The sequence below is a fragment of the Trachurus trachurus genome (assembly GCF_905171665.1).
Source record: "Trachurus trachurus genome assembly, chromosome: 10".
Lineage (NCBI taxonomy): Eukaryota > Metazoa > Chordata > Actinopteri > Carangiformes > Carangidae > Trachurus > Trachurus trachurus.
The window spans coordinates 8,192,566-8,219,128 of NC_139894.1; the positions used below are offsets into that span (position 1 = coordinate 8,192,566).

Consider the following 26,563-nt stretch of genomic DNA (forward strand, 5'->3'; position numbering starts at 1 on the left):
TAGTCAGCCTTAATCTTTCAAAAGTGCTTTGTCAAGTGTTTCCTGTGCACTCTTGCATACCCTTTAGCTCATTAAAAGTTGCACAAAAGGAGCGGGGTCTGTAGATAGAGGGACAGGGAAGGGGAGAAGGAAGGAAGGAATGAAAGCCAAGGACAAAACAAAAAGAAAAACAATACAATTTATTTGAGATGTGCCAAAAATGGAAAATGGAGAAAATGGAAAAGAGGAGTTGAGATGAGATCTTGTGTACCCCGGTCTTTTCCAATAGCCCACAGTATTGATGCTATTCATCACTTGGCAGAAAGACCGCGGCTGCTCTGCGCATACAAGAGGCCCATACATCAACTTCATCATCCATATAACAAAACAAGCTGGCTGCCACTGTAGGCGGTGAGTTCACTCTTTCTGGCCGTAATAACTGTTTCCACTGGGCTCCAAACATTGGGAACGCCACGCTTTCCCAACCAGCCTGGACTCTGCGGTTCCTACCCGTCAGCAAGGTTACATAAATTCAATTTGTTTACAAGAGCAAGCTGCTGCGACAGTCAGCCAAACAGCCTGTGGTGTTCACCATAGTGGCGTGGCAGAGGGGAGCGAATGCATAATATAGGTAGACTAATTGGGTCAGAGTAGATGCAAATGCAAAATGTAACTCGGGAAGACTTGCCTTGGGTGAGCACGTTTTCGCTGCTCTTTCCAGAAATCATCCAAGAAGTTTCTAGGAAATATTGACCCCTGCAGTGTGTTTATGTTGTGCTTTAATTATGAGCTGAACAACAACAACACTTTATCACTAAAACGGCAACTGTTGTCAGGAGTCTAGTGCCCGCTCACTGCTGGAGACAGTTATGGAGAAGCAGAATCATTTTTCCTCCCTCCTCATCTGCATTGATACAAAACAAATATCCTTTCACTGCAGTGATTGATAACAAGCAGAGCAGGTACACCACATTCCCATTACTGTAGCAGTGCCAGGAGGATTTTAGATGTACCTGCCAACACCCACTTACAGTACACATCCAGGCTTGGATTAAGATGCCTCTGGACCCCCTGCTCTGGGTCTCTGCCAGAGCCTGTAGAGCTGAACATCAGCAGAAATTTATCTTTATCAGTGGCGTCTGTAACACTAACTTCAATTCTGTTCTCTCAACTGTTCCTTTTTTCTTTCTAATGCGTCTCTCTTTTCTCCGATATTAACTTGGATTGTACCACCTCACACAGTGGCTTTGTCTTTCTCTCATGTTTTTTTTCCTGTTAAGAAGTAGTTTTTGTTTCTCTTATCAGAATCAGACAAAGTTTATTTTATTTTCTTAAGGACCCTTGAATTCTCAATCAGCTTCATACTCTGACATCCCACATTGGCATGTTCGCCTAAAAGCTCAGTGAAGGAAAGCCTGATCTCTCTCTCACATGGTAATAAACTCTAGACTCTCCTCTAATACAGAAAACAAAGGTTTGTCCAGAACATCGCAAGATCTGTAAATTGGTTACATTGTGCATAAAGTTAAAAGATTGAAACTAATAAAACTATTTTTTTTTTAAAGATTTTTTTTTCATTTGATTTGATTTTATATGATGGAATATTAAGAAAGAATAGAATACAATAAGGCTGAAAGGTCTATTGCTTTATAGCGTATTCAGGTGCATCATGTTTTTGAAAAGTACTTAAAGGGACAACGAGGAGTTTTGGAAACTTAGTGTTCTCATACTACATTTACCATGAGCCTCCGCGCGCACGGCGAAATTCTTGGACCGGCGCAAGACGGACGTCTTGCCAAGAATGTTTTCATTCATCAAGAATGAAAGTCAGAGGTTTGAAGATGATCAGATACCGTCGTAGTTCCGACCATAAACGGCGATTCGGCGGCGTTATTCCCATGACCCGCCGGGCAGCGTCCGCGAAACCGAAAGTAAGGAAACGCTGGTCGGCTCGCCCAGCGTTTCCGCCACTAATTAAAATAACAAAATAACGATAGAGACAAAACGATATATTTATCGAAAATGGATCCATTAACAAGTGTGGGTAGCGTAGATTCATCCACATTAACTTGAGACTTTTTTATAACCAAATAGAAACTCCTTGTTGTCCCTTTAAGTAAAGTAATTATTTAAGTAACTAATTACTTTTGAAAATAAGTATTCAGTAAAGTAACTGCCTGGATTACATTCTTGGAGAAGTAATCAGTAACTAATTACCAACGGCCATTGGGCACATGGTGTAACAGTCAGCTGACCAGTGGTGAAACTTGGTCAGTCAGTGACAATAGGGCTGTTGCCCTGCTCCAACCAAATATAGCAAAATAAAAACACAACAAAAAGGGACAGTAGAAAACATCCAGCTTACTGTAGTGATATGTTTTGTCCCTTCAGCTCAAATGCACTACAGTATGATGTTTTTGGAATAAAAGAGATGGTTATACCAGTTGTAACTTTACCAGACAATCAGAACTAAATCTATATTTTTCTTGTGCAATTAGCAAAATGTAAAAAAAAATGACAGTCAGGGAATGTGAAGGTCATTTTAAACACTGCGGTTCTTCATGTTTAATTCAAAGAGACAAGCAGCTGATAATGTCTTGGTGTTTCTAATGTTAAAGTGAATACTAATGAAAAAAAAAATTCAGAGCTTTGTGCTCCTCACTTGGCTTCGTCTCTCCCACCACACAGTCATGACTCACCTAGGGATCAAGTCTTTCAGCTTTTTTATACTTTAACCACCCATTGTTCAGCCAGAAAGTTCCTGTGATTTTTAACAGCTTTTTTTTAACTTTTAGCAACTTGCTGCTTCGTACAGTATACAGTACTTAAGGAGATTGAGGGTTGACCTCGCCATAGAGTTCCAAACAGTACGATTTACAGTCACGTACTGTAGAGTGAGAAACTTTGAAAATAACAGGACTGCCTGCACTAGAATTAGAGCTGGATGCCTGTGGGGGACTGATGGCTGTATCATCTCTTTAAAAGGAAAAGCATTCAAAAGACTTAATCCTCAGAGAAAAATCCTTGAGAGTTTCATATAAGTACAACTTGGAAAGAGCCTGAAACATCGACACAAGTCTGATTGTGCCTCGTCACAAACCAAAAATGTTATTGGGAGACATGGAGAGATCTGTTTGTGCAAAGAATGTTAGTCACCTACAGCACTGCTACTTTGTCACGTTTAAAATGGCTTTTTTTTTTAAGGCTTTATAAATGTTTGTGAAGTCACAGAGGTGACTAATTCTATACATTTCAAGCAGTTCAGGTTACTTGGTTTAATCTTGAACATAATGTCAAATAAATCCCTATGAAGGTTTACCACACTTTATATAATTCATTTTTTCTGTTCTTGCTTTGTCCACTCTGTGCTTCTTGTTTTCTATTGATTGCTTGATTAGAAAGATGAGTATTGTCTCTCGGGATCAAGTCCTCTTGTGTCAGTCTATTACACATTATATCATCAAAATATTATTATTCATAAACTGTCATGTTGTAACTGCGGCTTAAACAGCGTTTAAACTTTTCTCTGGATTTGCAATATTCATTTCACAAAGCCTTCAGCATGAAACTCAGTCGACAGGCAGTAGGCTGCTGACACCGGGGATAGCGTCACTGCCTGGTTAGAGCTCTGTGTTGCTGACAGCGTGTCCAACACTGTGTGAAAGCCCGCTGTGATGGGAGGGACTCCGCTGATGGAAACATGGACGCTATTTTGGCACAAGCTGATCTTCTCTATTCAGAGGATATGGAGCAGACAGCGTAGAATAAAACAGCTTTGTGAAGAGTTTGGTGTGAGGTAGTCGCTGTCCGCTGTCATCCGTGTGGGATTACAGGGCTTTGTTGCAACCAATCACTTCACCAGCAGATTTCAATGATTAGGATCTTCTTCTGCCTCTCTGCCTCGATCTGTGAAATCAACTGGTGCCGTGTTTGATTGGAACTAACGATTACAAACTTAGAGCCGCTAAGAAATGGTGGAGAGCAACAAGAGTATGGAACAGAGCAGTAGAGTAAGTAGGAGTTGGAGAAAGTGAAGAGTTACTCATCAATAACACTGATCAAACAATTTCTTATCTTCTACACTTTCCTATATGTTGTATGTATGTCTTACATGTCATATAATGTCAGATATAGATTTGTTTACTTCTCAAAATGAATCTCCGTGTCTTGACACAAGCCACAATGATCAGATTTACATTTACAGTCAAGATCACGACTGTAGGTACTTAACACTGTGTTAAAACAAAAGCTTATGTCTTGGGAACGGATGAAGACAAAAAACACTTCACCCAATCTGCAGAAGTGTCACATCAGTAGCTTCTTAAGATTCAATAACTGACTCACGACTGAGGCGAGTTGTTTCTGCTCTGTATGAACTCGTTTCCCTGCCCACTGGAGTTTCAAGACTCCCGTGTGAGTCATGAAGCGGGGAGAGGGCAAAGTGTGGAGCAGGGGCGTTCACAGGCGTTAAGACGTTATGGGACATATGCATAACATTTCCAAGAGATGAAACAATGTGGAGTAGATTGGCATCTATGTTTGTTTCACAACAAAGGAAAGTTCACATGTGGACTTGATAGATCATCACTGTCTGTCACAGATCCCCTGCACTAGTACTTCCTGTGTCCCATCACAGTACGGAGACAAAAGTACTTGTCGGATGTATAGTAAACTGTGTGAAATAAAGAGGCTGAAGACTTCATCCTGAAGGATTCATCTCTTGGCTGGCTGCATCTTTGAAACCAGGTTTGCATAACAGGCTCTTCTTTAAGCTGCCTTCCCCCAGATTTTTGTCTCTGCCTTTGTGTAATCTTCACTATGACTGTAAACAATGTGCATCCAATAATAAAATCTATTTTTAAAAAGCAACATTAACCCGAGCCGAGCAGTCAACTGTCAACCCATTAAAATCTTTTGCTACTCCGAGCGCAGGGATATCTAGTGCGACACGATGCACTCATTGATTTAAACGTTTTATCAAGGGTCGGTGTTAGAGCACGGTGACAACAAACCAAACACCACAACAGCCGCCATGGTGCGTCCTCTGTGCTAATTAGCTCAATTAACAGTGAAATCATGCACAAAGAAAGACAGAAAGGTACAAATGGAAAAGTTTTTCCGTCATTCACTGACTGACAGTGTTTTAATTCATTTTAGCGCCGTGGCTTTAGCGGCTCAGTGAATGGTTCTATAATTAAAACTTCTTTATTTGGTCCAGAAGGGCACTTGAGCTAAAAAGGGGAAAGGAGCAGCAGTTTGAGCCACTACATCCGCTGTGCAATACTCTGCCAGTCCCTGATATGAGCCATGAAGTGCAGCATAATGTAGAGACGTAAAGTGCAGAGACGAAAGCAACAACGCTCGTTCTGAGCCTCGCGGATCCTCTGACACTGCAGAAATAATTGGCACATTGTGAAGGGCAGATATTTATGCCAGTTTAGCGGCAGACTGTCAGAGATGGATGGTGCTCTGTCTGCTGGTGACAGACTGTTAAAGAGATCTCAGAATAGTGACTGCTTATGTTTTCCCCAAACAACGAAGTGCATGAGTAAATTTGAGAGAAAAACAATTCACTCCAGCGTCGTTGTCCCTGTGAAGTCAAGCTTTTGACCTACAAGTTCGTCTGCGGTGAATTCATCAAAAGGAGCCCTTTTCATGCCTCGCTCATCACATCAGGTTTTTTAGTTCATCTCCTGCTTAATACCTTATTCAGGCCTTTGACAACCGGCGTCGTTAGTTATCCAGCTCTCTCTCTTATTTGAGTGTTTCAGCGAGAGGCCCAAGGCAGGTCATACACATGATTTCACAGAAATGCGATCATTGCTTCACACAAAGTCAAACTTCTAAAACATTTCCACGTATAATCACGACACGCCATACAACTGTTTCAGATCAGTGGTGTTAGATCAAGGGTAGCCTGCTGCCACAACTTGCCCACCAGCATCTCAACTTCTCACAGTGTGGAGCTTTTGATTGAAAGCATCCTCGATTCTTAAGGCAAATTCCATCCAATTTAATATGGAGCCGGTCTCCTTCCTGGGACTCCAGACAATTAACTCAGAGTCTGTGAACATACAGTACAGTACTCATGGCTATTGGAAACCAGAAGGACTAATGCTAGAATATGTAGAAGAACAAAAGCTTCTTTCAGCTTGAGATTGCAAGCTTTTTTCTCTTTTAGATCAGATTGAAAGCTCAAGATAGACTTTGAAAATTATAATTTGGCGAATATGCTATGAAACACTTAGGCTACATGTGAATCATTTGATTTTTCATTTTAAGTGTAGATCTTGGGTTGGTACTGTAAGGTTAAGGTTGTACAGCTTTGGAAAAAAAATAAAAGATCACTTCAAAATGTTACAAAACACTTTTGTTTCATTCTATAATCTACTGACAACATTTCTCCCAAATTTGAAATGAGAATAATATTGTCATTTAGAGCATTTACTTGCAGAAAATGACAACTGGTTGAAAATAACAAAACGATCCAGTGTTTTCAGACCTTGAATAATGCAAAAGACAAAACAAAAACAAGTTCATATTCATTTTTAAACAACATGTTTTAACTTGAGAAGAGTTTAGAAATTAACATTGGTGGAATAGCTCCAATTTGTAATCACGGCAGTAGTTTTTATAGTCTTCATTTTTTCCAGAGCTGTATTTTCTGCTTTGATTTCTATCATATTTTCCTGTTGTCTCTCCTGGAAACCACACTGTTGACCCAGATGCACTATAGATGTGTGATAAAAAATGCCTTTAAAGAACCTCTCAGCTCAGAGCGTGATGCTTTAAGGTAATCTTTGTTCAGACACTTGATGATCTGACCTACAATGTTTTTTTTTATTGGACAACATTTTGTTTTGCAGTCGTTTTTGGTCACAGCTCACCACTTTAAGAAATGAAAACTGACATACAGTCAGGTTTGGGTTTTCCAGTAAGCTACGAGTTACGTACTGTACTTCCAGATTTTTTGATCGATTTTTGACCATTGGCCAAAATGTGTCCTTCAGTTTAGAGGTTACTTCAGAACCTCTATTATGCATGTTGATAGAAAATACAGCTACGTGACCACAGAAATTTGATTTGAAGCACAAAACCTTTAGAGGCAGTGATGTAAAAAACAAAATATTTAGTTACAGTAAGACTGTAGTTATGAGGCATTGATTGGCTGCGACAAATATAAAAAGTGTCCAAGGAGGAAAGAAGGATCAAGAGGAACTAGAACCTCAAACCTAAAAAACAAACTGAACCGCTGCATCTGGAAAACCAAAAGTACTGGTTGTAAATAACTATCAGACACTTCAGAGCAGCTTCAGCTTCTTAAACGAAGATCAAAGAACAGAAGTAAACACAGGTAATTCACATATCGAAGCGCCCTCCTTCACAGCACGAAGCGCAACAACACACAACTCTCACACACGATGCCTCCTGCTAACTGATGAGGGGGAACAGCTGTGTGCAGCTCACCTCCTCCCCTCTCCTGGAGGAGGAGCGATACCTGGAGCCGCAACACCTAAACACTACTGGGGTTGTCACGCTGCCCTTGCCGTAACTTTCACTAAACAGTATGAGTGTCTCATTTTATTGAATATCTCAAGATACTCAAGTGTTGGCCAAGGATACACTGGGTTTACTTTTTTTTAAATAATCTGGCAGGGTCACAAAGAGTGCAGCTGGATGTCACATGTTGGTGAAGAGCAGTTATAACATGAACCTTTGTTAAATCCATGGTCACATTTATGTGCATTTTGATCAAGTGCTTCCTGAACAACTTCAGTTAATAGTCTACTATTTGCAGTGTGGCACATTTGGATGAAAACATGTTTTTGTGGAATACAGTACTAGAAAAACCTGAAGTACAATTTCTCTATCCGTAGTGCAGTTGAATTCAGCACTGGTTTCAAAAAACCACCTTCACCATCATTTTGTAAACACTTGTGATTGCATTGCCTTGTGCTCTCAGGTGACAGGCCTAACACAGTTTGACAGTTATTGCTAGGAGGGTTCAAATGGGCTCTGAATTACAGTCCATGCTGGTGAAAAGCTCTCGGTTGAAAGGTGGCCCAGGGTTTGGCGAGTTAGTAAGAGCCAGCTGAGTGTTGGAGACGAGTGGTCAAAGTCACTGAGAGGTCACTGGTTATTGAGCGTTAGAGAGAAGTGAGACAAGAAAAGATGGTTGGAAATGAAACAAAAGGTCGACATCCAGCAGAGGTCAAGTTGTTTCCTCAGGGTGCTCATGTTGATTGCTCTGTAAGTCAATGGCATTATCAATATATCTATATATACTAAGCTGACTTCAAGTGCATTGGCTGCATTTGGCAACTATGTCATTACCGAGTGATCACAGGTTAATGGCAAGTATCTTTGGCCTCTGCCTGATTGTACGTCATTGCAGGGAAGGTAGTTAATTTACCTCCAAGACTGGAACCAGAGAGAGGACAGGAACAGGAAGGCTTTCAGTATAGATAGAAACATCTGCACTCAGGAGAAAAGATATACTGAGTGTAAGTATTTGTCAGTATCATGTAATTGTTGCCATTTCTGATTAAAGAGCATCAGACTGTACTTTTAGCTCAGCAACCTGGAACATCATCAGCCTCCTTCAATCTGTCTTTGGGACAGTGTGGTCAGGTCACCTCGATCAAGATGTATGCACAATGAAGGAACATTTACTTTTTATTCTATTCAGCGATGACCCATTCAACTTCATGCCATCTTATTTTTCCACTTTTATTGAGTCACTATATATTATTTTTCTAGCTTATGACATTTTATGTCAAAATGTCATAAGTAAAAGAATGTTATATCAAAATGTAAAAAAAAGAAAAAACAAACGAAAATATTATGATATGATCTGCATACTACCTACTGCTGTAACATGTTATGTCAAACGTCATAAGTAAAAGAATGTTATATCAAAATGTAAAAAAGCAAAAAACAAAAGAAAAAGATTATGATATGATCTGATTATGAAAAAGATTTTATTCTGTGGGTAATGGGGGCGGGACTAGATAAGCTTTTGCTTCTCCCGCTTTCCCTTTCGGCCATGTGTATTGTATTATTTGAACTAAGATGAAGTGTGATGATGATTATTTAAATTGACATGCCCGAAATAAACAAATTGATTGATTGATTACATACATTGTATGTTGTCTTTGTCTTTTGGCTGATCTGTTCTTGTAGCAAGTGGAAAGTTTAGCAGGGTGTGCTTTTCTGTTTGCCTGTTGATTACTAAAAATAAAGTAAAGCTGACAATTAATTACTGTAGAACCTGAACCAAAAAACAAATTTCGCTAGGATGTGTAACTTGTCACATTTCAATGTGTGAAATAAATTACCATTAATTAATGGGAGGTGGATTTAATCAAGAGGAACTTACGCGTTTGAATTTATGAGAATAAAGTTAAGTTTGGAGAAAATATGCACAGATAATTTCAGTGATATTCACAGAATAGCATTGTTTTGAGTGAAAGCAGTGTCTGGGTGTGAGCGTTGAGCGCCAACATGTGCATAAAATACAGATAGAGACTGTGTTGTTGAAGTCAAACATCTAACAACTTCAACAACATCAGCAGCCAAGCGAGCTATAAATACTCACTGCAAGATCATCTGTTTGCACTTGACGCAGCACACCATATTATTATTATTTCTTTAACAACAGCTTCTTTTTTAGCATATAAATATCCATTAACAAGAAAATGAAATAATGGCTCCACTAAAGTCAGCAGCGGTAAACACTAACACTTGTTGTGTGTGCTTTGTTAACCCTGAACATCACAATATACACAAGCAGCTCAGACTCCCAGTCGCCCTGCTCCGGCCTTAACGCTGATGTACTGACAGCAGCTGGCAGCTTTCCTAGAAAATATCACCCAGCTGGCCCCTTATCGGAGAGCCCAATAAGAATATCTGTCCATCTGCAGTGGCTAATCAAATGCCAAGACAATGCAAATAACAAGAGGGTCAAAACTCAAACCCGCAGCCTTCTCACAGATTTAATGAGTTTTGTGTTTATTTCACCTCCTTACAGGCAGCGGATCTTCTTCTCCACATCCACATGTACATGAAACTAAGTTGCTAATACATCTGAAGGTTGATTGATCAAATCTTTCTCCTGCAGTTATTGATGAAAGCAGAAAGCTGAACATTGTACAAAACTCTTTGAATTACTGTAGTACTGAGGAAATACATTTGACTGCATGGCCTTTTTGTGACTTATTAAACTAATTACACACAATTTGACCGTCCTCTTTCTGTCTGCCTCTTATCCCAGATCCTCTTGTTGTCTCTTTGTTAAAGGGATAGTTTGATGCGGGGTTGTATGAGGGTTCAAGTTAGTTGATGAGAAAGCAAAACATTGAAAGCCCATTATCAGTGGAGAGCTGAGTGGAGGTTAAACTTTTGGAGGTTCCTCTCGTCATTTCAGGTTCTTGCTATCTATAAAGACAAAATGGTATATATATGGACCCATTAACACGTGTTGGTAATGTAGATTCATTCCCATTAATATGAGACTCTTTTATAACCAAAAGCAAACTTCTCTGGGTATCTTTAAGAGTCTGCCCAACTACATGACTATCAGGATGTATAGTTTTTAGAGGCAGGGGTTTCTGCCTTTCAGAGCTGCAGCCAGTGTGAGCTAAAACCCCACCTCAGGCTCAGGCTCAGGCTCAGAGAGCTGGCCAGGCCTTGGAAAATAGTCAGCTTCCATTTACTTACTCTACTAGTTCCTGAATAAAGGTGTTATTCTCACAGGAGAACTAGAGTGGGTCAGGTACACTGTACAGTCAGTCAGATATTCAGGCCAGACTACGGCTACAGTGTAGTAAAGACGGTTTCTTCCCTTTCGTAGCGTAGTAGTGCAGCGGCGTTCGGATGTCTGCTGGCATCCCTTTGAACTCCTGTGTCCTGTGGGGTTGCTCACTCCAAACGGGTTCTGCAATATCCAGCTCCTATCGCCGTTTTGACCCACAGTGGAGCATCAAAAGCTTCAAAGCACAAGAGTGACTTCTGACCTCGTCGAGCATGATCCTCTAATGTGTGGCAGGCTGGGTGGAGGAAGTGTCATACAGCCGGAGTGACATCTGAAGGCGTTTGGTCTGGTGGAGGTGTGGAGCAGGGTGTGTGTGACTCGCCTGCAGAGTCACACACACTGTGCGCGCGTGCACGCTGTTTGAAAACCCTAATTACCCAAAGGAAAATACAACAAACCAACAACTGGTCTCGAACCCCTAAGACAGATTTTGACATTTCCAAGAAGGTCAAAGTTAATTACCATGTGAGACTCTGTTCAATGGGCGGGAACAAGAGGAGATTGTTTGTGTCGAAAATTGCTTCCACATTTGAATAAGAAGGTTACTTGTGCCACAACCCTGATGTTAAAACAGTCGACAAGTGACGGCGAATGGCAAATACCACCTTAATCAATGATTCATTGATGCAACAAATCATTAACGTGGAGCTTGACTTAGTCAGGACATTTTTGAGCTGGCAGTGCTGAACTATAAAAGACCTGAACATTTCAATAGACAATCATTTTAACACCTAATTAACATCTGTCAAAAATGTCAAATATCCACTTTACACACAAGATTAAGCTTTTTTTCCTGTTTATAAGCAATAATACAATATGTAATTATTCTGTGCACACATGCTCATGCTATGTTTGTCATATTTATTCTCATCAAATGCCTTTTCTGTCTGACTAACAGGCTAGACTAATTAAAAAAAAAAAATTCATCTGTGATGATATAATATAGAGAAAAGCAGATTTTCTCATCTCTCAGGCAGAGAACAACTATAAATGTTTGGATTTTGTCATTGATTAGCAAAACTGCTGACAACTTGAGATCAACTTTCAAAATAATTCTTAGCTGCAGCGCCAGTGGTGGATGAAAAGGAGCCAAAAACAGTTTCTCCTGCTTCCACACTGGGACATGATAGAGAGTAAAGACAGCGTCACCATTACCTCCCTCACAGAGGCTCCATCATTGCATCGCAGGATATAAACTATTAAGAACTGACAGGATGAATTATTGAGACCTCCATTTGCATGGCTCCATGAATAAGAACAGAGACAGACAGCATGACTTATACATACGCGTTTTGCGCGCAGAGTCCTCCACAAATAGCGATGAGATGTCCTCGTCCACACCGGCATCGTTTTTGGCGATGCAGGTATACGCGCCGGTGTCCTCAAAGTGCACGTTGCTGATGTGCACCTCACTTCCATTAGCTTTGAGGAACAAGAGAGGAGACAGACAAGAAAAAAGACAGTTTGAGATAAAAGGCGACTGCTACCATCCTCCTCCTACCATTACTCCGTTACGTAACGTTTCTCTAACATGTCGGGAGGATGGGTGAGAGGTTGATTTCAGAGAAAATTCAAAAAGGTAGGAGTTCAAAGTAAGACGGTGGCTCAGGCCCTGACACACGCTGTGAGTCTGTGCACAGCCTCTAAAGAAAAGCATTTGTCTCCACTGTTTATCGAAACAACTTTGAATAACTTTAAAATGTGAACATTTGATACTGGGGCTCGAGAAATGTGTCTACATGCTGAGCTCATGAATTGTTTGTTGAAGTACTCATATCGCAGTTTACAGCCAACATCTTTTAACCAAAGATAGCAACAACAACAACAATGACATCTATCCAGAGAGTCAAACTGCAAGGACGCCATTGTTCAGTGTTTATTCTCGAATTAAACAACACAAATAAAACTGAATTTAAAGACAAAATAAAAGCACTGATGTTTATTCTTTTGCATTTTATGTTAGTGAAGTTCATTCATCTTGCCCCAGTCCTATGTTACAAAGGCAAAGGTAATAATCATAAGCTGTATTAGTAGGAGAAGGAATAATAGTGACTTTTATCTTAGTGGTAGTAACAATTGCAGGAGTAAATGTAGCAGTTAAAGTGTTAGTAACAGCAGTAGTAAAATAATAATGGAAGCAGCAGTAGTGGCAATAAAAGCAGATAAGTGTGACTTCCGGTCTGGCTGGCGAAGCGATGGCAGCATAGACTAGCAGGCTCCCGACGGTAATATTTAAACACGGCCCGGCCACGACTCGAAATACCTTTGAGACGCGCAAATATAGAGGCAAATGAAACGGGCCAAAGAATATGCCCAGGAAAACTAAGAAAAGTGTCGCACAAAGGAAGGAAAACGACGACATGGAAGAAGATCGTCTGTCACAAGCTAGCGACGACATGCTAGCGGACACGGAACCGACTGACCCGGAGCACAGCCATGATGCTAAACTCGGAATTATCCTGAAAGAGCTACGAGAATTTAGAAAAGACTCTAGCCAGAAACTGACCGACATCAGCGAAGACATTAATAAGATCTACAAACGAGTGGAAGAGACGGAGGAGCGCATAGACGCTGCGGAGACTCGAATCCAGTCTTCAGAGGAGGTTTTGGTTGAGTTGGTGAAACTTCAGGCGCAAACAGAAGCTAAATTGGTGGACCTGGAGGGGCGCTCCCGTCGGGAGAATGTCAGACTATATGGGGTAAAGGAGGGAGCCGAAGAAGGCACGGCAACAATGACTAAGTTCGTGGAAGATCTGCTAATTAAAGGCCTGGAGCTCCCGTCCTCCACAGCCCTGAATATTGAGAGGGCGCACCGGGCGCTCAACACGAAACCCCCGGCCGAAGCCCCGCCAAGATCCATCGTGGTCAAATTCTCCAGCTTTAAAATGAAAGAAGAGGTACTCAAAAAAACATGGCAAAGAAAGGGAATCGACTTCCAGGGGAAGAAGATACATATGGATCATGACTACGCACCGGAGCTGCTGAGGAAGCGGAGGGATTACACCGAGGCAAAAGCTGCGCTGAAGGAAAGAAACATACGGTTCCAGACCCCGTTCCCAGCCAGGCTGCGGGTGCACTACAAGGAAGGCACGGTGACCTACAACTCGGCAGAGGCGGCAACGGAAGACATGGCAGCGAGGGGGATACCGGTGACGGTTCTGAAAAACCCAACCTCTCTCTTGGATCAGATCAGCCAGCTGACTTGGCGACCCAGCGGAAGGCGAGGAAACCGGGAGAACCTGAGTACCAAACACGGCTTCAAAGAGATACTTCATAGATTCCGACGTCAGGACACTTGATAAGTATTAATAATGTAACGATCACATAGCCTACCTATTTCTCCCTGTGACTTGACACTGAGATGAGAGAATCATATAGGACATATTCTGTGAGGTTATTTGTGTAATACTACGCATTTTAGCCTAAGTAGATAATTTTAAGGGCATAAGGAATAAATATGTGAAGTCGGGACATTTTACTGGACACTGGACCTGTCTATCAGCTTAGAAGCTGAAGAGGGCCCTCTCTCATCGTTAGATGGAAGAGACTTTCCCTCTCAACTCACGTTCCATCTGAGTTACGAGGCCATGAAAGAGGCCTCATCATTGGAAGTCAAAGTGTATTTTTGTTGTGTTCTCTGTTTTGTTATAGTTAAGGTTCGTGTTGGTGCTATTGTTACCCACAGCACCAGGGGTGCAGAAGTCTTTTTTTTTCTTTTTTATCTAGGCGTTCAGGGCTTCAATTATACTTAAATGACATACAATGCAAAGTACCAAGTCAATTAAGGTCATTACGTATAATGTAAATGGTCTAGGCAATCCAATCAAGAGAAGCAAAATTATGGCAAAATTAAAGAGGGAAGAAGTAGAAGTAGCTCTCCTCCAAGAGACACATTTATCAAAATCGGAACATGAAAAACTTATAAGATGGCGATTTAATCAATACTCGTCTTCCTATAGACAGGGCTCAAAGAGAGGGGTGGTAATCTTAATTTCTAAGAAATTAAATTTTGAGTGCATTTATGAAAAGAAAGACTTGGATGGGAGATTTGTTCTGGTCCGAGGTTATTTACAGGGTGCTTTAGTTACCTTCTTGAATGTTTACGCTCCTCCACTATCTGAGTGGACATTTTTCAAACAAATTTTTGAGTTATTAGTCTCGGAAGCGCAGGGCACCCTAATCTGTGGTGGAGACTTCAATGTTAGACTACACCCAACCCTGGACTCATCAAAACCCTGCCACACAGGAGAAAAGAAGACTACTAAAAATATAAAAATAATGATGAGGGAGCTCGGTCTCTGTGATACTTGGAGAGAACTGAATCCGACTAAAAAAGACTTCACTTTTTTTTCTCACCCACATTTGATCTATTCTAGGCTTGATTATTACCTTATGTATCAAAGGGACATTTATAGGGTTACAAATTGCAATATCGGGACTATGGATTTATCAGATCATGCACCAGTCTACTTAAATGTAACATTAGACACCGAAAAAAAGAGGACCATTTGGAGCCTAAACACAGGGATCCTAGATCCAATGCGGGAACAAATAAGAACAGACATAAAGCAATATTTTGATGAAAACGACAACGGAGAAGTATCCCCACTAACTCTTTGGGATGCTTGCAAAGTGGTTCTAAGGGGAAAACTTATAGGCTACTGCTCGAGTTTGAAAAAACAGAGAAAAGCAAAAATTGAACAGTTACAGTCGGAACTGGAAAAACTAGAGAATGCACATAAAAAGACCTTAAATCCAGGAATAAAAATGGAAATGAGTAAGAAAAAAAACGAATTGAATGAAATTTACTCAAATGATATTAAGAAAAAATTAACCTTTCTAAAACAAAAATACTATGAAACCGGAAGTAAATCAGCTAAATTATTAGCTTACAAATTAAAAAAGCAACAGGCAGAAAATACAATTCATAAAATAAGAGACCCCATTACCAACTCTACACACTACAAAATAAAAGATATCCAACAAACCTTTGAAACATTTTATACCAATCTATATGCCCAACCCAAAACGGATGAAGAAGCGATGGAAGCTTTTTTAAAACTCATAAAATTACCCAAAGTGAGCGATGAACAAAATAGGTTTCTAATTGGCGAAATTACAGATGAAGAAATTAAAAAGGCAATATCACATTCAAGGATAAACAAAGCGTCAGGGCCAGACGGATTTCCGGCGGAGTGGTACAAAGAGATGAAGGACTTACTCACCCCTAGAATGAAAACTACATACAACTATGTGCTTAAAACTGGTATTGTTCCTCTCTCTTGGAAAGAAGCAGTGATCTCTGTGATACCAAAAGACGGTAAAGACAAGTTAGACTGTGGAAGCTATCGGCCGATAAGTGTTTTGAACCAAGACTATAAGATCTTTACCCACATCTTGGCAAAAAGAATTGAAAATATTCTCCCTCAGATAATAAGTCTAGATCAAACAGGTTTTATTCAGCAAAGGCAGACACAAGATAGCATTCGCCGAACGCTACATGTGATTGAGGAGATAAACAAAAATAAACTCCAGGCAGTATTGTTAAGTCTTGACGCCGAGAAGGCTTTTGATCGGGTTAATTGGGAGTTCCTATTTCGACTATTGGACAAATTTGGATTTCATCAAATTTTTATTAAAACTATTAAAGCACTATATAATAAACCAAAAGCCAGAGTAAAAATAAATGGAGCAATTTCAAACCCATTTGGCCTGGAAAGAGGGACTAGACAAGGCTGCCCGTTGAGCCCATTGTTGTTCGCATTGTTTATTGAACCGTTAAGTCAGGGGATTACTCAGAATAATAATATCTCTGGTATAAAAATATTAGACCAAGAATACAAGATTTCCTTATTTGCTGACGACGTTTTAATTAGTTTGTCAAACCCTGAAAATTCAATTTTGAAACTACTATCTTTCCTAGATGCTTTTGGTTCTGTCTCAGGCTATAAACTGAACATCCAAAAGACCCAAATATTAAACTTCAATTACAAACCTAGCCAAAACATTACTTCTAAAATTCAAATAAAATGGGATCTAGAACATATGAAGTATCTGGGAGTCAACATCCCAAAAGATTTATCAAAGTTATACAACTTAAATTTTGATCTATTAAATAAAAAATTAAAGGAAGATATAAAGAGATGGAATCTTATTCCAATATTAAGTTTTGAATCTCGACTTGAATCGGTAAAAATGAACATCCTACCAAGGATATTATATCTATTCCAGACCCTCCCAATTGAAATAAATGATAAACAATTTAACGAATGGGATAAATTATTATCACGCTACATTTGGCAGGGGAAAAAACCGAGAATAAGGTTCCAAACTCTTCAAATATCAAAAAATAAGGGTGGACTGGCTCTTCCCTGCCTAAAAGATTACTATATATCAGCCCAGCTAAGGATCCTGTTTTGTTGGTGCGTCTCAGATTACAAAGCAAGATGGAAGGAAATTGAAGAAAACATATCGGGGACGACACCAATTCAAGCAAGAATAGGAGATAAAAGACTAATTAAATGCTTGATGGAAACAGGAAATAAATGGATCAACCTAACACTGAAAACATGGTTAAACGTTATCTCGAGATATGATATGTTAGAAGAGGTGAAGATTCTGAAATGGTGCTGTTACGATCTTGACTTTGCCCCAAATAAGATGGATGCCAACTATAGGAGATGGGTTAGCCTGGGTCTCTCCTCATATTGTACCTTGTTCAACCAGACAACACTGAAGAGCTTTCAGATGTTGAAAAGATTACATGGTCTCAACAATAGTGACTTTTTTAGATTTCTTCAGGTACGCCATCACCTAAACAGCACTATGTTAAAAAGTCAAAAGGCGTTGGAAAATAGTTTATTAAAAGTGTTTATCAGTGCTTATAGGACAGATTCCATGCTTAAAGTCATCTCTAGACTTTATAGAGGCCTGCAGGAAATAAAAACAGTGAATACCACATATATAAAACAAAAATGGGACAGGGAAACCAACAGCTGCCTTTCAGAAGATACCTGGATTAAATACTGTGAATTTCAGTGGAGGATATCATGCTCAAACACATGGAGATCTTTCGGCTGGAAGTGTCTCATTAGGTATTTCATTACACCTGCTCAGCAGGGCTACCACACAGGATCTTCTAGCTGTTGGAGGTTGTGTCGTTCTCAGGAAGCCAATCACTACCATTTGTTCTGGGCCTGTCCAAAAATAAATATTTTCTGGCGCAAGGTTTATTCAGAATTAACAACAATATTTGGTACTGTCATCACATTTAACTGGGACGAACTTCTTTTTGGTTTTGTACACTCAGCTAATGTAAGTGAGAAAAATAAATATTTATTTGGAATACTGAGTCTAGCTGCTAGAAAAGCAATTACAAAGAAATGGCTCAAGCCAGACGTCCCATCTATAGATGAATGGTATGATATTATTTACGATGTGTATGTAATGGAAAGAATCACTTTTTCAATGAGGCTCCAGCAATCCAAATTCAATGACATCTGGAAGCAATGGAAAATGTACATTTCTCTGAAACGCCCTTCTTTTGTTTAAGTTTCTTTTCTATATCAAGTTGTACTTGATTGGTTACACTTTGCTGTAATTTTGTGACAGAAAACACCCCATGTTCATGTTGTGTTACTTTATAAAATGCTTTGTAAAAGGAAAAACAATAAATATAAAAAAAAAGAAAGTGAATGCAAAAAAAAAAAAAAAAAAAAAAAAAAAAGCAGATAAGTGTACATCCAGTGAGCAGTAAACCCTGAACTCCCTCTGTACCTTGCAGCGTGAGCTGTTTGGACAGCTTGGTTGTGATGTCCATGCCGTTCTTCAGCCAGGCCAGCTGGGGGCTGGGGATACCCTCGGCATGGCAGCGCAGGCTGGCAGTGACGCCCGGCTCCCTGGCCTGGCTCTCTGGGTAAACCCGGATGACAGGAGGAACTGGAAGGAGAGAGAAGAGAGAGGCGGGTGGGGTGGAGAAATGAATAAATGCTGCATGATCCCACACTGTTGTTTACATTAGTATCAGTTGAGGAGTGGGGCAACGTTATTAGAGGAGAAGTTTTAAAACAACTACCAAGTCCTAAACTTATGTGTGAGCATACACTATCATTCAGATCAAGCACATTTTCAGCGTTTCTCAATGCCTTTGGATAAGGTTAACATGCTCTTTGAAGCCAAACAAATCAGATAGATAAATAGGGGAGAGAACCTCTGTTCGAACATTATGGATTTGGCTTGGCAGTCATTGATTTTATGTAACCTTTTGTCAGGAAGGAGATGAGAGGATAGAAGCAGAGAAAACAAAATGTGTGAAGAAAGAAAAGGCACAACACTAAATGTCACTGTCTCTTCTACAAACTGTTCCAAGAGCTGACGTTACATATTTCTGCACACTGTGCCACTGTCATTCGAGTTTCACTTCTTTACCCCGAGGCAAAAATAAACAAAAAGTCTCCTCCATACTGTACTTCCAAGTACCATAAATCAACATGAATCAATAAAGCACACAAATACATTAATAATATGCATTTATGCATTGGCTGAGAAAGTGCCACAAGTTTTTTGCTCTACACCCTGGGGGCTAACTTGTTAGAGTCTTGCTCCACAAAACATGGGAAATATCAAAAGCATGAATTTGAATAATCCTTTAACAGGAAGAAGCCTCTGAGCAGCGAAACAACGATAATACCTTTCAAAAGAATAGTGGTTTATCGGGGGAAACTCTCTTCCTGAAATAGCGACTGAGACCTGGACACTGACAAAGAGCTGTTTACTGAGCAACCATAAAAAAGCAGCATCATTCATTCCACAACAGCCTGTCACGTATACGGACGGCAACCTGGCTGTGGTTTAAGTAGGGACATCAAATCTCTCTATCTTGCCATCATGTTTTGAGAAGTCCCTCGTGGCCTCTGTGGCCCAAATCAGTGTCCTCTTTTTTTTTTTCCTTCTTTCTGAAACAGATTTCAGAGACACAAGCGTGGGATCGAAGTGAGAGACTTGGCAGAAGCAGAGAAGGCAGACGTGCTGTAGAGACCGTTTCCTGTGGGCACTCGGTTAGAGGAAGTCTTTACTCAGCCAGGTGAGTGAAAGGCCTGAAGATTGCTGCCACGGCCATCTGGTAACCATGGCACTCCCGGGCTTTGGAGCTCACGTCAATCTGTCTGCCAACACGCCGTCCACAGTGGGCCACTAAGGGCTCTTATGGCACCCAGGTTACTTTACCAATCACAGTCACAGAGACACTCCAGTTACGCTGATGGCCCTAAGCAGTAACGAGGTTGGCTGAACACAACCCATGGAGTCAATTATTTTGTACTATCTTTCTGAGTGATGACACGTGCCCATACAAGCACACACGCAGACTCCGACCTCATTTCTTTGTGTGTGCAGTTCCTCCACTAGTTTCCCCCCTCTCCCTTTATCTGTCTTTGAAACACATGTTTACCGCAAATCAATTTGTGACAGCGGTCTTTGTTGCAGTTGCTCTGTAAATACAGGTTGTTTGAATCTACTGCTGCATCTGGAAATCAGACCCTCTGAATGCACACAATAAAAGGACTGGTCTCCATAGATGTATTATTTTAAATCAATGGTTCGCTCTTGTGTTTTGCATTTTCCGACTGAGAATGGGATCCCTGCTGTTTATAACCTGTGTCTTTGCACAGAATTTACTATGGCAGAGGGAAATTCCTGCACATTTCACATGAAGCACCTTTGTGCATATAAATGTTATAACCTGGTGTCAGAAATCTGTAACAGCATGTCATGGTTTTGAAAAACCCTATTGTGGACACAGGTTTAGAATTAGAATTAGAAAAACGTTATTGTCCTGCCAAGGCAGGAAATTCATCTTTGGTCTCACTTATAGACAAAACAGACACAACACAAACGCTTGCCAGCAAGGCTTACATGAGACAAAACAAAGTCAACAGCGGTCACATCACATACTGTACAGATAGTAAAAATAAAAATAATATAAAATAAAATCCCCTTTACTGTGTCTTGTTTATTATGTAGATGGCATTGGGGATAAAGGAGCCCTTGTAGATCTTTTTCTTTGCTAGAGGAACTCTATAACGCCGCCCTGAGGGAAGTTGTTCAAATTCACTGTGTAGGGGGTGAGTCTCATCTCTAATTATTGACAGGGCTTTCCTTTGTACAGCGGTGTTATAGGCTGTCTAGTGATCTTTGTTGACGGCCAACTATCTTCCCAGCCGTGTTGATGATCCTATTAAGTTTATTTTTGTTTACTTGAGTCAAGTGCCCGTACCAGACGGTGATATTAAAAATAAAAATGCTTTGTACCAGGCTGACATACACCCTTTCCAGAATGTCCACCCTGACCCCGAACCCCCTCAATTTCCTGATTACAAACATTCTCTGACTAGCCTTTTTGTGGATGAAGTCAGTATTATCAGTAAAACTCAATTTGTCATCTATGAGTGTTCCTAAGTACTTCAAACAGTTAACAATTTCCACAGTCTGGTCACATAGTATCAGAGGGGGCGGGTCTGCATAATTTAGAATCAGCTCCTTTGTTTTGCCTTGTTTACTGTGGCATAAAAACATCTGATGCACGTCTTAGGGTGAAAATATTATTTGTTTGCAGGTTTGCCCTCAACATATAATATGAGGTGGTAAGACAGTAAAATAAAACACAACAAAAGATGATAGAGCATTATGACCTATACCAGTGGTTCTCAGCTTGCTTTTCCCATCCATTAGGGATAGTCTTTATGATCCCCAACCAAATTTTGTTTGGGAAAAAAGCAGGCAAGGAGGCTGGATAAGCTTGTCAAGAAGGCTGGCTCTATGATTGGAGAAAGGATGGACTCTCTGGGGGAAGTGGTGGTGGGATGCAGTAGAGGTCAGAGAGGTAGAGGTCATCATCCTGAACAACACAGATCATCCACTTCATAACACCTTGATGGACCAAAGAAACAACAGTGGTGGATGGCTCCTCTCTCTTTGTTGCAGGACAAAGAGAGATACAGAAGATCTTTTATACCCACTGCCATCAGACTTTTTAATTCTTCTGCAAATGGTGGATGAGCTGACAATTTCGGGGATTAATAAAGTAATACATTCGTATTCGTAAACAAAGTTGTCTTCCCCTTATTCTAATGTTGATTATTATAATTCCAATACAACACGATATGAAATACTTTATTAATCCCCAAAGGGAAATGTATTTGTCTGGCAGCTCATCTACCATTTGCAGAAGAATTAAAAAGCCTGATGGCTGTAGGTACAAACAATCGTCTACATCTCTCTGTCCTGCAGTGAAGAGAGAGGGGAGCTGTCCACCACCTCCATTTCTTGGTGCATCAGGGTGTTGTGAAGTGGATGATCTGAGTTGTTTAGAATGGCCTCCACCATCTTCAGTGTGCATGTCTCCACATCCCCCAGTGAATACATCAGGGAAAAATGATTGAAGTCTCCTGATATTACTAAAAGTGCCTCAGGATGTTTAGTCTGCATGCTAGCAACGACTTCATGGAGAACTTCACATGGAAGTTGCCTTGGGTGGGATGTACACAAGTATCATTATGATATGAGTAAAATGTCTACTTTCTGAGTCTTCACCAATATCTCAGCTCATCACTCTTGTTGGGCAGAGAGTTGACATTTCCCATGATGACTAACGACAGACAAGACCTACTGTACTGTACATCCCCACTTCCAAGCCTAACCTATGCACCGGCAGCACAGCAACTATGAAAACACCTCTTCATCTTAGCTGGAACGGGTGGCATCCTCCAGAGTTGCTCTGTTTTCAATGAAATAAGCTTATTTCATGAACAAACTCCTCTCCTAACAGAAGGTATGCATCAGCAGTTGACAGAATACAACAAAAATATAACAAAGACATAAAGCAAAGGTTGAGTAAAATCTCAGAACCTCCTAACTTTGCTGTTACCAGTTGAAGTGCATATTCTAGAATGTTCTAGAATCATCATGTGTTCTGGAAACAGAATGTCATGGAATAATTCATCTGATTTAACTGGACAGTTAAAATGTTACTGTCCCTTTCCCTGAGTGCAAAAACAGCCATGTGAATAGACATTATAAATTAATGAGTGTTAAACAAGCAACCATTAAAAATTTGACATTAAAACTCTACAAATAACAGCCGATAGTGAAATGCCAGACAAGACATATGCTTATTAATTATTCCAACAGAAAACAAGCATAATTAATATTGATAGAATATACATTTCTTTTCTCTTTTTTTTCCAAAAAGGTCACTCTAGTCACATATTATGCAGGCTGTTACATTTGGCATTGAATAAAGAATTATTTTATCCGACACTTGAACAGTTTGGTCTGACACCGCTTTATGTTATTCCAGAGATTTCACCTTTTGTTTTGATCGTATACTTGAAGACGTTTCACCAAGGCTGTAAAGTTCATGGTTAGACGAAACAGTTTTACAACACTGCAGAGAGAGAAGTTCTAACAGTGTGAACTCCTTCAACTCGGCTGGATCAAACCAGCTGACTGCATCGCAGTGACACCAAAAGACCAGAGCCACCAAAAGTACGGTACTGCTCCAGGTTCCCCCCCGACACGCTCCGAACGTCCCCTGGGGGGACAGGACCACCCCAGTTTCAAAAATACTAAAATGAAAGTCTGGTACTGGTAAGACTGAGTATTTAGCCACATCTGCCAGCCAGTTGGTTGAGATATTGATGAGTTGGAATTAACTTTGTTACTTTTTGTGGGTTCAAGCCTCTTAATCATAAATATTTGTTTGCCTCTATTTGTCTTATATAACAGTTAAATTAATACGTTTGGCTTTTGGACTGTTGGATAGAAAAAAAAATAGCAAATTGAGGAGTTCACCTTGGGCTTCAGGAACACCACAATTCTGCCATTTCGTAGGCAAAACAATAAATCAAAAAAATAATATGCAGATTAATCAATTACAAAAACAATTTAGTTGCAGCCCTCCAGAGGATTAATTTCGTCTTTGCTCTAGTTTTCCATTACTGACGATTAAATGAAGAAGCTAAATTCAGCAGAGTGGTAATTGCAGCAGGGTCCGTGCAGTCGATTCATCCTTAGCCGCTGGTGGAACTCGGTCAGTACAGAAATTATAGATTTTCTGCATGTCAGAAACAAACACGCACTGATGCAGATAATCAGAAACCTGTATAATCAAGTTTATGTACACAAGACATGTAGCTGAGCAGCCAGGTGTCTTTATGAAACAGGCACGCTCATTTTGATCCATGTGTTGTAAATTCATGGCAAGTTTAGTACTTCATTTAAAAATATTACACGATCAGATGAAACTTCACAAACATCAAATATTTTGACCCCTTTTAGAATTTAAAGAGATAAATGATCAATTTGTCCACCTTGTGATCTCTCAGCCTGACTGGCAGGATGTTTGTGTGTGTGCGTGTGTCTGTGTGTGTACGTGGTGTTGGGGGAAGATTTTGAGGTCATGGCAGACATGGCATGACATGTACCTTTGTTTCTGGCAAAACCACAGCAGCCTATTAATCAACAGCTGTATACTGTGAGCATGGATAGACCAGGTTTCCGCTTGAACACCTCATTAATAAAACCTCTCAGGCAATCTCACACTTACATTAATTAGTGCGTTGAAATTCAAATTTAGGACAGATCCACAAGTCTTATTCCTGGAAAAAAATACTTTTCCTGCCATGGTGGTTGGTAAGAGTGACATCCAGGTTAGTTAGTCGGGATGGGGTACTTCAGTTGAGTGAAAAGCTCCAACACTCACATACAGTACACGCTCACCAAGAGCTTTAATAGGAACGCCACACTAATACTGAGCAGGGCCTCCCACTGCTCTCAGATCTGCCTCAGCTCTTCAAGGCATGAATTCCACATGATGTTGGAAATACTCTGGTCCACACCGACATGACTGAATACACATCATTTCTACAGATTCGTGAGCTGCTGCATATTATTATCACACTGTCAATCATCCATTCAACTTCCACCTACCAAAGGTTTTTTTTTTTTTTTTTTTGCATTCAGCTGCTGGAGTAAATTGAGCTCATCGAGCACAGTTTCCCTAGAATTATCCATTAGAAGGTGGTAAACTGTGGCAACATCACTCAAGACAGGGTGGTGGTATTCAAACCATGACTGATCGGTACAAAATGGGCCAAAGTGCATCAAGAAAGCATTCGCCACACCATCACGCCACTAACCACCCGCCTGGGCTGTCGACACAAAGTTGGGTTGGGTGCTTAGATTTATGCTGTTGATGCCAAACTCTGACCCTGCCATCTGTGTCCCTCAGACCAGGATCCATGTTCTCAGTCTCGAGCTATCTTGAGTTATCTTAGCCTTCCTGTCAGCTGCAACCAGTCTGACCTTTCTCCTCTGACCTCACTCATCAACACAGCGTTTTCATTTGCAGACCTGCTGCTCAGATTTTCTGTGTGTGTGTGTGTGTGTGTGGGGGGGGGGGGGGGGGGGTTCCCAGGCGATCAACTGTTTTAGAAAAACTCAAACAAGCCCATCTGTCACCAACAATCGCACCACAGTCAAAGCAACTGAGATCGCACTGATGTTTGATGTAATCATTAACTTCAGCTCCCAACCTCTATGTGCAAGATAATAAGCATTTCCCTGCTTCCCTGCTGTGCTGTTCATGAACGAAGTGGTGTGGAGGTAATAAAGTGTTCTTTTAAGCTGTGCACACACCAAAGTGGCAACGTTGCGTGGCCACGCCTTTTGCCGAGGAGCGACAGCGTGTAAATGTGGGCGCACGACATCCTGCGGAGGCGCACACAGCTTGGAGAGTTACACAGCCTTCTCCAGGGATGTTGGCCGTTTCCAGCGCTTCCTGAGGCTCACCAGTGCCTAGTTTAACAACGCTTTGTTTAACACTGATCAGCTGTCATGGGCCGGACTTTAGTTCAATATTTTGAAATTGTGGCACTCACTCTGACGTGGCATCAAAAGGGTTGTTGTGTCATTCCATTATCTTTGTAAGTAATATCGTCGCGCCACAAATAAAAGTGGCTTTAGTATACACGTATACATGAGGATAGATGCAAATGTTTTATTTCTGCTGTATGCTCAGTCATATGTTCCATAGGCACTAATAAAAGTTTTTTATTTTGTAGAAACTGGTTAAAAAAGAAGAAGAAGAAGAAAAGAATACAACATGTCCTGTGGTAAAAGTAATTACATATTACATATATTACAGTTTTTCTCTGTGGAGGATAATGGTGGTGAGCAGTGTCAGAGAAAAAAATTATCTAGATGTAAATTCACCAGGTGCTTTCCAGAGGGTAGGTGATGGTTTAATACATTAATCCACCCGGTAAAATGAAATTTGACCTATAAGCTTCATTTTGTAATATTTAATGTTCAATAACTTGATTTTATATGTATGCTTTTATTAATAAAAAAAATTAAATCTTATACTATAGATTATAAGATTTTTTTTATTTTTTCCCCCTCAATTTCTCTTATAGTGAATACTGAACTGGAACCAGATGCTGAATAGCAGGGCAAAGTGAGTCATCTGATGATGAGGATAGTGATTTTGTGGGATCAGTACAGTACTGTATATAGAAATATCTTCTGATGCTATTAAGGATGATCGAAAATTGGAAAAAAAAAGGACAGCATGTCATCAAGTTCATATCTAATGCCATACACTTTTAGGGTAAATTGCTTGTGTGATTTGAGAAGACTGAATTGGTTGTCACTTTGGAGGTCTCTGCCCGTGATCCAATCAGACCAAGTAACAGCACCACAGCAGTCAGACAG

The 26,563-nt window shown here is 40.4% G+C and overlaps 1 protein-coding gene across 1 annotated transcript in view; it reads right to left on the reverse strand.

The window, feature by feature from the left end:
• Positions 1-26,563, reverse strand: part of fstl5 (follistatin-like 5) — a gene marked incomplete at its 3' end in the record, with an annotated part of 160,540 nt that overhangs the window by 27,573 nt on the left and 106,404 nt on the right. Inside the window, exons 9-10 of the mRNA XM_083980598.1 lie at positions 18,569-18,730; positions 12,080-12,214 (exon numbers count right to left, since the gene is read on the reverse strand). Coding sequence (XP_083836724.1) covers positions 12,080-12,214; positions 18,569-18,730 — 297 coding nt within the window. The remainder of the gene's footprint in view (positions 1-12,079; positions 12,215-18,568; positions 18,731-26,563) is intronic.